Below are 12,582 nucleotides of genomic sequence, written 5' to 3' on the forward strand. Positions count from 1 at the left end.
AGTAATCCTTTCTATGCCCTGCATTTGAAAGGGCTTGTACCCAGTTTCACTTTTAAAATGAACTCATGTACAATGAGCCTCTTCTCACGATCCATGAGATGGTCTAGAGCAGGGATTCTCAACGTTGGGTCCCCAGATGTTATTGGACTTCAACTCCCATAATTCCCAACCAAAGGCCGCTGGGGCTTGGGATTATGGGAGTTGAAGTCCACTAACATCTGGGGAACCAACATTGAGAATCCCTGGTCTAGAGGATGGTCTTCAGGGAAGACGGGTTAAACTTCCCTTCCCTACAAATGACCAAGGCGCTGTTGAGCACGCCGAGGCAGCGGGGAAGGTCGGGGGCCGGGATGTGTTCTCCCGGCCCACGGAAATACAATTATGCACCGTGTGAGTGAGCAGTGCATCATGGGTATCCCCCTCCCCTCCCCGGGCTCCCTGCAGCGTAGCAGGCACGGCTGCCACATGATTAAAAAAACAGAGTTAAGGGAGTGCTCACTCCCTTAACCTTGTTTTCAAGGGTGGCTATTTAGGCAGGTTTGCTGCCATGTTGCCACCGGGATAGGGCCCGATCCCACAGTTTACAAGCATGTGCAAAACCGGGCTGGGCTCCCTCAGCCTGGTTTTGCACATGCGTGTTAATAGCCTCTATCATTGACACAAACACATGTGTACCGACACCTTTATGCACACAGAGGCCCTCTAGCCCCCAGACCTTCGGGTCCTGGCCTGTGGCCTCCAAGGCCCGGGGGGGCCTCCAAAGGTCAGGGGGCCTCCTGCCACCACCGCAAGCCCCCCACCGCAAGCCATCCTGCTCGATATTCCAGCCGCCCATGTGCATGACTGGGGGGGTGAGGCGAGCAGGCCTCCCCCTGCCTGTGGCAGCGGCGGTGGGCGGAGCAGGAATGGCCACTGAGCCTGACCATCCAGATCAGTGGCCTCTGAGAACTGTGAGGTGCTCTGGTGTGCATGCGCAGTTAGAATACAGTGCTGCAAGCCCATGGGCTTGAGACACTGAGGTGATTCTCACAATTGCCCAAAAGCGGGCTAAGGGAGCCTAGCCCGCTTTGGGGCGATCGTGAGCTGCAACAGGAGCTGCACAGCTCCCGGCAAGTAACCCCCATAAATACCCCTCCCCTAAGATGAGGTTAATGGAGCAAGCGCTCCATTAACCTTGCCTTTTTGCTCGCGTGCTGCCGTGGCGCGTGGCAACACATGAGTAGACCCCCAACCAGGAGGCGTCAAGCAGCCTCCTGGGCTTGGGGGTATCTCCAGGATGCCCCGCACACTTGCGCAGGGCATCCTGGAACTTTTGGGGGCCATGCAGCCCCCAAACCCCGCAGCCCCGCCGGCTCTGTGATGGAGCTGACAGTCATGTGGGCAGCCGATCCAGCCACCTAGGGCTTCCTTCTGATCATCTGAGAAAGGCAGTCTGCCCGCTCTCTCTGCCCGCTCTCCCCGTAAACCCCCTTACGGCTCTTCTCACTGATCGTGAGAATCGTCTCACTGTATTCTCACTGTATTCTAAGTCCGCAAACTCCCCGCAAATCATCTGACCGCTCTCCCTGCAAATCCCCTTACGGCTCTTCTCACTGATCGTGAGAATCGCCTCACTGTATTCTAACAGCGCAAGCACACCGGAGCACCTCACAGTTCTCAGAATCCACTCAGCCAGATGGACAGGCTCAGCGGCCGTTCCCACTCCGCCTGCCACCACCATGGGCAGAGGGGGAGGCCTGCTTGCCTCACCCACCCACCCCTCTCAGCTGCACACATGGGCAGCTGGAATATCAGGGAGGAGGGCTCGTGGTGGCAGGGGGAGGGAAGGGCTTGCAGCGGGGTGGGGGAGTTCGCAGCATGGGCAGTCCGGGCATCCAGTTTGCCTAGGTCCGCCACTGTATGCACATACAACATAATGTCTGGATAGGTCTTCGGTCTCTCTAATATGTGCTTAATTTAGAACAGTAGGTGTGTGCAAACAGACAAGTAATCATTTTTGTATTCAGTCTCTGTGTCATGCATGGCATCACCTGTATATTGTTGCAGATCAAATAGCATATAGATAGTCACGGAGACAGATTCACTTCAAGTGCACTAAACAGAAGCCTTAGAAAGAAGGAAGTTGCTGTAGTGCTACACCTGCTGACCCTTCAAAGGCCAAAGAAGAATCTCTGAGAGTACCAGCCAAACTGCAACTCTGCTAACACCTCTGTGTGCTTTGGGAGGGAACATAAGGCTACACAATAGAATGGGAAGCAATGCCCACTAACGGCTGAGAACAAGACCAAGTCATATGGTGGTGGTTGGCATCATTTCACTTCCTGTTTCCTTGCATATGCAGATCTCAGCTTGCCCAGACCTGTGATCTCCATTAGTCCCCATGGGTCGGTTACCTTTGGGGGACAAGTCGATTTCCATTGTGAAAGTCAAGATGGACCAGCAAAGTTCTATCTGCATCAGGCTGGAAACACAAGACCGAAGTGGTCTATGGAGGCTGATTTTGATGAGGGCAATCTTTCCTTTAGAAACGTCGGCTGGGAGCATGAAGGAAACTACAGCTGCAGCTATGCACTTTTAGAAAGTCCTTTTCTATTTTCAGCTCCAAGTGACCCTCTGAAACTTCTGATATCAGGTATGTTAGGAGGAGGGCCCAGCAAAACCAGTAGCATAACAGGCTGGCATTTATGAAGTAGGATTATTGGTCCTGCCTCTTTGATTGGCTATGGCTCTGTGCACTCAGGTGTGTGTGCCTAGGTACAGGTGGACTCCATCTAGTCCTTCTCCTTGCTGTTCACTGATTATATCCATGCTGACTGATCATATCCAAGGTGTGGAGCTGAAACCTCCTGCAGATTAAAGATGTGCTGCTCCATTCAGCCAAACCTTCTGATGTAAAAAACTTAGAATTGGTGTACGTGGCCAAGTCTGCAGTTTAAGTATCTGTAATATCATTATCCCACCCTACCCCACCACAAGGGAGAAGTTCCATATCATAAGGTGGTTGGGCTTGCATGGAGACCTAGCAAGAGAGAGACTCAGAAAGCAATAGAAGCGTTTCAGCAACAATGACTAGTTTATTGAGGAACAACTAATTCTTCCCTCTCCCCTGTGTCCTCTCCTTGCCCCCTTTTTGGTGCAATCCTTTGGAGGTGTTCTACACCCTGTGGTTCCTTCACCCAGGAATGCAGTGCTTACCCGCTTCTCCTTGATTCAGGCATCTTGCAGGGTTCCTGTTACATTACAGTGGACACTGAGGCTCTTCTCATGATTAGTGAGAAGAGCCTCTAGGGGGTTTGCGGCAGCAGTCTGAGCAGCAGTCTGCTCTGGGTGGCCACAGCAGCTGCCCACACGACTGCCAGCTCCGTCATGAAGCTGGTGGGGCCTGGGGAGTTCAGGGGCCACGCAGCCCCTGGAAGCTCCAGCATGCCCGGCGTGAGGGTGCAGCGCGCAGGGCATGCTGGAGAGACCCCCGAGCTGGGACGCTGCTTTTGAGCTTCCCGTTCAGGTTCTACTCATGAGTTGCTGTGCTGCGGAGCCGTGCCGCAGCAACACACGAGTAAAAAAACTGGGTGTGTGGAGTGCTCACTCCGTAAACCTGGTTTAAGGGCAGGGGTTCTTGGGCGGGTTACCCGCTTAGGAACCACCAGGCTCACAGCTGAGCCCGGAGGTTCACGCGATGGGAGGAAATTGGGCTAGTTTCCTTCCATCATGTGAATAGCCTCACTGTCTATTTCCCCCAGGAAGTCCTCCTCTTGGGGCTTCCACTTTGCTTAGGAAGGCTCCTCTGCCTCCTCATAACGTCTCAGCCAGTGCTCTCCCATCTGCCTCCACTGCTTGAGCTTCCTTGCCAACCAGCAGTTTGCCTCTGGTGCTCTGGAGAGTTGGGCCTCGTCTGCTCTTGGTTCCATTTATCTTCCTCTTTACTGCCCTGTGTTGCAGAGAAATTAGTTATCGACTGTAAGTCATTGAACAGGAAGTCAACTTTAACTGAGAAATAAGAGTTTGATATTTATTACAAACTAAAAACATGGGCTAAGGAAATAATAAACAGGCTGTCTCTTATGTAGAGAGAGGGAGAACCTCTCAGTTTAAAATTCAAGAGCATTCTTTGATATGGATGGATATTGCCTTTTGTGGCTATATGGCCCATACAGAAAAAAAGAATGTTTTTTAAGAGCTTGAAGACAGTACGGAAGCTTCAGTTGCTCTAGAATGCTGCTGCAAGGATGTTTGTGGGCATCAGTCACTCTTCGAGGATCACGCCTATCTTGCAGCAGCTTCTCTGTTTGCCAGTTTGCTTCTGGGCCAGATTCAGAGTGCTGGTCTTGACCTTTAAAGCCCTTCATGGCTTGGGGCTAGTCTGCCTGTCGGACCGCATTTGCCTGTACAAATCTGCCAGGTCCTTTCACTCATCATCTTGAGCCCTGCTCATGGCCTCACCTTTGACTGAGATTCGGTTGGTGGGTACAAGAGACAGGGACTTCTCGGTTGTGGCCTCTCTGCTCTGGAATGCCCTCCCAAAAGAGCTTCACCATACACCCTCTCTTAGGGTTTTTGAACAAGTTCTCAAAACCCACCTTTTAGAGGAGACTTTTAAAATAGCCTCTCCAAAGACCAAATTAAAAAGTCCATCAATTAATGTAAACCTATGTAAATCGCTTTGGGAACTTTTGTTGAAAAGCGGTATATTCACCGTATTTGTCATATTCATATTTGTTTTGTTGTTTTAAATTTTATATTACTTTTACTGCTTTGAGCTGTCACAAGCAGTGTCGTCCTGGAAGGGTGGGGTATAAATATTGTAAATAAATTGTTGTCAGCAGCTGCTCAACATCTTCTCTACCACTTGTGCAAATATCCTGATATCCTCCCCTCATTCCATAAACCACAGATTACACCCAGATCAACACTATCCGCTTTGCCATAGGAATTCTGATCCTCCTCCTCCTCTTCCTCCTCACATATATAGTGATTAGGGATCAGCACTTCAGACAGGAACATGGACTTAAGGTGAGATATTACTCTTTCCCCCCTTCCTGCTCTGTTTCTCTTACTGTATGTTTCCATATAGGAAATGACCCTGACTTCCAGGGGATTTAAGATTCCTAAAGATCACCACAAGGTCATAGCTTAGTGATAGAATACTTGCCCTACACGTAGAATGTGATTCTCTGGTATAATTGCTTAAAGATTTTCTAGTTTCAGGGCTTGGGGTTTCTTTTTGCCTGAACCCTTGAAAAATCATAGCCAGCCAGAGCAGATAGCATGATGCTGAATGGACCAGGTCCAAACGCCTCTGCCTATATTTGCAACAACATACTTTAATTAATATTAGCCTATATTTAATCTGTTTTGTGAGCATTTCCTAGAAATGTTGAGGCCCCTTGCCCATGTGCAAAGATAGCTTTGCAAGTGAGACCGCAGGATTACAAGATTATTTTATCAAGATGCACGAAAGCTGCTTCAGAACAACTCAGTCATGCTGGAAGCACTATTGTCACAGGCATGCTGATGAAAAAAAAAGTTCATCTTTTCTTGGTACTGCATGGCAACCAGTAATGTTGAGGATTTGGAGGTTTTGTGGATGTCCAGGAACTTTGGGTATAAAATTCAGCATGTTCAAATGGATCAATATCAATGTTTCAATATCAAAACATTGATATTGAAAGTATCTTGGAATTCTTTTCCATTCAGTTCTCCAGGCATCTTTCAGAAGGAGAAGACAGACTGTATGAGTGGTGGAGTCCAACTGAAAGACCTTTCTTCACACTCTCCAGATGAACCTTTCCAGTATCAAACTTTGAAGAGGGTGAAAAGGCAATTTTCTACAAGTCCACAGGAGAAGACAGGAGAATCCATGACAACCCTTGATGTTACTAAGAAACCAAGTTCCAGAAATAATTAGTACTTTTAGAAAAGACTCCTCTTTTAAAAATCAAATAGTAAGGTACATAATGAATAGAAAAACACATGCATGACCAGGTAATGTGTTTTTTTTGTTTTTTTTTGGTGTTTTTTTTTTTAAGGAAATGAAAGATCGATAGCATAGCTAAAGCAAGGAGGGAAGCACAAGGCTAACAGATGTGTCAGCACAGCTGTCATTTTAGCTGCAAAACCTGGTACCATTAGCCCTCTTTTTCCTTTACGTTTGTCTTCATCTTACATTTCTGTGTTCCAAGAGGCACCATGTGGAGCTATCAGGCGATTCTTGTCTGGATATGTTGTTGTTGTTTTGGAGTGGAGTGCTGTTCCCTTTCCCATCAAGTAACACCAGCCTGATCATTATAGCCTCAGGCTTTTGGAGCAGAGCTTCCAGGGTAGATGGCTGAGTTTTCGGGTAGGCTTGAATTCCAGAGCATCTTGTTTAAACAATTAAGATTTGCTTTTGTGAAATGTCTTTCCTGCATCTAAAAAAATTGTAGTAATCCAATGATAGCTTTTGATTCTCCAAAGAAGAAATAAAGATGTATTTTTCTGTTTGCACTTTGGTTTCTCTTTCTTGATTGCTTTTTTAAAGCCTACTTTCCTTAAAGAAAGAAAGCTTATGAGATCACCCAGGAGTGTGTGGGTGGGTGTTCCTATCAACTTCGCAATGCCTGGACTGATTTGAACCAAATTTGGTACAGTTGTAGGGACAACTCAGTGGCATAGTTTGTGATGATGTCATCCACCCCAGTTAAAGATGGCAAATGCATGAACGTTTGAGGTGCAAGTGGGAACCAATTTTAGAACAGATGTAAGGAGACATGGGGATACCTCAATAGTGTAGTTGCGGAGAGAGAGAGAGAGAGAAAGAAAGAGAGAGAAGTTTTTTTAAGCTGGCCATCCGGCAAGCACCCCCCTCTCCCCCCCTCCCCCCCATAGACAAAACTTAGAAACAAATGAACTGAATTTGACTTCAGGGCACAGGAAACGTGTGGTCAGCAGACACTCGCAAAAACCACACCTCCCTAGCAGAGTTCAGCTGCTTATCTCTGTCTCTCCAAATGGCTCTACATAAAAGACTGAGTATCCCATAAATTTGTTTTCAACGCTTCCCTGATGTGCTTCTTTTTTGGGATGCAGATACTGAAGCTATTCTCACGAGCAGCAAAAACCGGGTTAGGGAAGCCCAGCCCAGTTTTCGTTGTGCATGAGAACCACCGGGAGCCACATGGCAGCAGTGGTGGTGCAGCAGCAAGCCCTCTAAGGTAGCCCACTGCGAACTCACCCCTAAACCAGGCTAACTGATCATGTGACACACTCAGGAGTGGGGGAGGCTCCCAGTAATTGGGGCTGCATGGCATGGGGTGCTGCATGGTGGCGCTTCCCTGCACCCGACGCCCGGAGCTACCGGGTGAGACATGGGTGGCCTGCAGGAGAGCTGTTGTTCATCTGGGCGGGAGATCTGCCCACCTAGGGAAAGGTGAGAGATAATCTGCGGGGAGGATCAGGAAAACTCGCTCTCCCTGAAGCGCTTCATGCTGCTTGTGTGGAGCGCCTCGCTCACATGAAATCTCCCCTACTCTAAGCGTAGCAAAGCACAGCTAAATGGCCATTTGGAAAAGCTCTTGTTTTCGGCAGCACATTTGGAGGGGAGTAGGGTTCCAGGAGCTTGGATGCATACCCTTTTACACTTCACCATAATTTTGTATAAGGACATTATAATATTAGCAGTTTTATTTTCAACCCCCTTCCTAATGATTCTAAGCCTGGAATTGGCCTTGTTCACAGCTGCTGCACATTGAATCGACATTTTCAACGAGCTGTCCACGACAACCCCAAGATCCCTCTCCTGGTCAGTCACTGACAGCTCAGACCAGATCAGTGTATATGTGAAGTTGGGGTTTTTCCCCCCAATATGCATCACTCTACACTTGCTAACATTGAAGCACATCTGCCAATTTGTTGCCCACTCCCCCAGTTTGGCGAGATCCTTTTGGAACTCATTACAATCTCTTTTGGATCTCAGTACCCTAAATAGTTTGATGGTATCGGTATATTTGGCCACTTCACTGCTTACCCCAACTTCTAGATAATTTATGAATAGGTTAAAGAGCACTGCTCCCAGTACAGATACCTGGGGGACCCCACTTCTTACTTCCCTCCATTTAGAGAACTGTCCATTTATGCCTACTCTCTGTTTCCTGCCCTTCAACCTGTTGGAAGTGAAGGACTCTGCGCTGCTTCATGCCTCAATGACAGAGGGGGACAGACTAGTGAGTCAGAGGGCTAGAGGGGGCAAGACATTGGTCATTCCTCCTCTCTACTGCTCTGACAGTATCCCTTTGATATGTAGATTGCTACTCTCAGGGACTTCCTGCCTGCCTGCCTGCCTCCCTTCCTTTCTTCTCCCTAACACACATGCTCGCCTCTCTCTCTGCACCATGTGTGCAGAGATGCAGACAGCAGCTCTCTGCATCCAGCTAGCTAGATAGAGTAGAGATACTATCTCTCCACTTTCCTATCTAGAATGGAGTTCTCCAATAAAGACTCCTTATATTGATTTGAAACTATGAACTGGCTCCAATTTTCTTTTTGCTCTTAGCATACATGCATGCCTGGGCAGACTCCACTGTGTTTTGCCTCTGTGCACTCTGCTGTAATAGAAGGGTATCTCAGAGAGAACTCCCAACACAACCAGTTACCGATCCACACATTAACCTGCCTCTTTATCCCAAGACTGCCAAGTTTTCTCAAAAGCCTTTGGTGGGGAACTTGGTTAAAAGCTTTTTGAAAGTCCAGGTATACTATGTCAACTGGATCACCTTTATCCACATGCCTGTTGACACTCTGAAAGAATCCCAAAAGTTTGGTGAGGAAAGGTTTACTTTTGCAGAAGCCATGCTGGTTCTCCTTCAGCAGGGCCTATTCTTCTATGTGCTTAACAATTTTATCTTTGAGAATGTTTTCCATCAATTTGCCTGGAACAGACATTAAGTTAACTGGCCTGTAATTTCCCAGATCTCCCTGGATCCCTTTTTGAGTATTGGTGTTACATTGGTTACTTTCCAGTCCTCTGGTACAGAGCCTGATTGTAGGGATTTTTGCAAGGAGGTCGGCAATTTCACATTTAAATTCTTTAAGAACCTTCAGGTGGGTGCCAGCTGGCCCTGGCAATTTGTTAATTTTTAATTTTTTCAGACAGTTTAGTACATCCTCTCTTGTCACCTTTATCTGACAGGTCTTTAGCCTCTGTCCCTGAGAAGCTTGGTTCAGGCACAAGTATATGCTCAGTACCTTCTGCCGTGAAAAACGGATGCAAAGAACTCTTCTAGCTTCTCTGCAATCTTAATGTCCTCCTTAACTATCCATTTTACTCCCTCATCATATAATGGTCCAACCGCCTCCCTAGCAGGTTTCCTGCTTCTGATGTATTTAAAGACTTTTTAAAAAACCCAAACCCCTTGATACGTTTAGCTAAATGTTTCTTATTGTCTGCCGCCCTTATTGTCTCCCAGTATTTCTTATCCCGGAGTATGTGTTCCTTTCTGTTCCCTTCATTTGGGCAGGCCTTCCAATTTCTTCTGAAATTCCGCTCCGGTGAGCCACTGCTGCTCCCCACATCGCCCCATCATGGTGCTGTCATGCTTAAAACGTAACTTAAAAGCATCTTTAAAATGCCCGATGGGGTGCTGTTCCCAGCAGCCTTTGTGCAGCATCAGCACAAAAATGGCCATTTGCATGGCCACACGTTTGAACAACAACAGTGATAATATAATAGTGGCTCACATTCTGTGCAGCATTAGTAAGTGGCAGAGAGAAGTGTGGCTGCAAAAATGACACACTCGGAGCTCAGCCTAGAACATCACCAAGCAGGCAAAGGCTCATGGAGGAAGAGGGGGAGTGATTTTCACTGCTCTGCTATCTCACTCTTGAGAATGAAGTAAAATTAAAAGAGTTTTGTCTGCCCTGCCCAGTGAGTATGGAGGAGAAATTAGCAAAGCTTTTAGTGGCATATTAATTTTGCAATTTGTCCTCAATTTGGGGTGGAGGGCAGCATCTTATTTATTTATTATTTTTATTTGCAAACTCTTTGTTACACTTTATTTGTTCTCTTTGAGAACTTTAATATTCATAGCAGTAATAGTATTATTTACTGTATATACCACTTGCTCCATGAAAGGTGCTCAAGATATTGAATGATCTGTACATAATGAAATACAATAAAATATCATGAAGCTATAATGACAGATAAAACACAATTAAGAACACACCGTAAAAAATGCTGAGGCAGATCACTCATAGCAGCAGCCTACAGACAGGTCAGATAAACTAATGAGACACCATAGGCTTGTCTGGAAAGAAAAATCTTAGCATCTACGTTACCCACATGCTCATTTGCAATGATAAAATGCTGCAAGAAAAGTAGTTTCAAGATCATATGAATTACTGCATCAAGATTCTTTGTGTGTGATGTTTTACTGATAAACACATGCACTCCTGTGTATTGGTGTATTAATCCAAACAAGTATTAATCTGTGTATTAATCCACACACAAAACATCTTGCTAGAAATATTCATTGAATTAGATCAAGTTTGCTTTGCAGTAGGTGTTCTATCAATGCACATAAATACTCATGCACATTGGTAAAATGTGGCACAAAGAGAGCGTTGCAATGATGCACATGATCACAAAACGACGCAAACATTTATACTTATCTGTTCCAGTTGAGAGAAAAGAAATAGTTAATTTGGACTGCCAATATCTGGGAAGAATTTTCAGATGACAAGAATTTTGTTCATACATTTGTCTACCTGCATGGTAGGCAGAGAGAGGAAAAGAAGGCCTCCAAATGTGAACATGTACAAAAGCCTGGGGCAGGGGGAATCTGTTTTCTGCTTTCCTCCAGTATTTTTAGCTTGGGATATGTATCAAAAGGGAATGAAACATAATACTTGAATCCATTATAATCTGTATCCAGGCCTAACTACAATGCAGAAACTGCCATGGTTGCCATTGTAGATTACCTGCACCAGGAGGTAGACAACAACCCTATTGATTCTTCTGGTCCTCTCTCTACCATCAGCCACAGTATCCTTCTGGGTTGGGGTTAGGGGCACAATTTTGCAGTGTTTCCAATCCTACTTGAAAGAACATTCACAAAAGAGGCATTGGGAGACTTCTGCTCTATCCCTTAACCATTGTATCATGATGTTCTGCAGGGACATGATGTGATATGTCCTTTGCTGTCCATTCTGTTAGAAGGTAAATTACTCCCTGCATCCGCTCGTCTCTTGGTTAGATATTTTGCTGGACACCATTATCAAAGTTTCAAGCAAAGCTTTATTTCATTGTTAGCAAAAGCTTTAGGTGCGGCCGCCTGTCCAGTCTAGCAGGCCATCCATCTTTTTATACTCTGGAGTAAACAACTTTCGCACCTGCGCATCGTATACAAGCCAAAGTGTTACTTTAACGCCAAAGGTCCGATTTGTTTCCAAGTGTTATATTTCCCATTTACACTCTCAAGACATCTGGCTTGCAGCCTTGATTTTCCCCTCCCCGTTAAGACATTCCTTTAAGCAGTGCCATCATAAAATATCCCCAAAGCGTGGGGGTTAACTGCTGCAAGCTTCATTGACAAGGCATGTACAGCTAAGTGCTGTGCAAACCAACTGCTCTTTTTGGCTATTGAGAGCTATTTGCAAATAATATTCCAACAATTCCATGGAGAAAAATGGTGCCAGCTCAGAGATGGTGCCAGCTCCTATCTGCCACTGCTGTTAACTTTCCCAGAGAACTCTTTTAAAGTTTTAAAAAACCCACAACAAACAAACAAGAAAACCACCTCTGCCTACACTTTTGGCAATTTTTCCTGCAGCTTTTGTCAGTTCCTGAACAAAAACTGCAGGAGTTTTAAGGTCCCAGTTGGCCCCAGCAATAACACTGGAACTCTGGTGAGCTGCTGGGTTGAATGACTATATCTCATCTGGGGGGTGGGGGGACACCAGTTAATTTGGAACTCTGTTATCTGGGGGGAATTTCAAATGAAGAGAAATTCAGAAGCATCCCTAGGTTGACTGTCTTCATTCATACATTTGTCTATCTCAGGGGTTTCCAACAGTGGGTACTAGTACCCTAGGGTACTCAAAAGCCTCCTGCCTTCCCACACTGCAGCTTTACTCTTTGTAGGGATGTGCATGAACAGGTTCAAATGCTGCCAAGCTCGTGGGTTTGACGACGGGGGTGGGGGCGGTTTGGCTTTAAGTGGGGGGGGGGAGGATGCACTCCCTCCCCCGCCGCATTCCCTCCCCCGCCGCATTCCCCGTGCTGGTTCATGTCTCGCTAGAAGCCCATCAGGGCGGCAGCGTACTTCCCTGCTGCTCCAATCCGATGTTATCTGGACGTACCCGGAAGTAGCAGCTGTGACTGCATACGTCGCTCGTGTGCGCATGCACATCGCACTCGTGCATGCACGTTGGGTGTGTGTGCGTGATGCATGCAACGTGTGCGTGCAAGCGACGCACACAGTCACAGCTGCTATTTCCGAGTACTTCCGGATAATGTCGGGGCAGGGTGGCAGGGAGGTACATTGCCACCCTGACGGGCTTCTAGTGAGACATGCACTGGCAGGGGAAACGCTGTGCGGGGGGTGAAGTACA

General features: G+C 46.7%; 1 protein-coding gene across 1 annotated transcript in view; it reads left to right on the forward strand.

The window, feature by feature from the left end:
* Positions 1-12,582, forward strand: part of LOC128330944 (immunoglobulin superfamily member 1-like) — a 64,047-nt gene that overhangs the window by 34,708 nt on the left and 16,757 nt on the right. Inside the window, exons 11-13 of the mRNA XM_053264313.1 lie at positions 2,342-2,632; positions 4,892-5,010; positions 5,695-5,729. Coding sequence (XP_053120288.1) covers positions 2,342-2,632; positions 4,892-5,010; positions 5,695-5,729 — 445 coding nt within the window. The remainder of the gene's footprint in view (positions 1-2,341; positions 2,633-4,891; positions 5,011-5,694; positions 5,730-12,582) is intronic.

The sequence above is a fragment of the Hemicordylus capensis genome, chromosome 6 (assembly GCF_027244095.1).
Source record: "Hemicordylus capensis ecotype Gifberg chromosome 6, rHemCap1.1.pri, whole genome shotgun sequence".
In the NCBI taxonomy this organism is placed as follows: Eukaryota; Metazoa; Chordata; class Lepidosauria; order Squamata; family Cordylidae; genus Hemicordylus; species Hemicordylus capensis.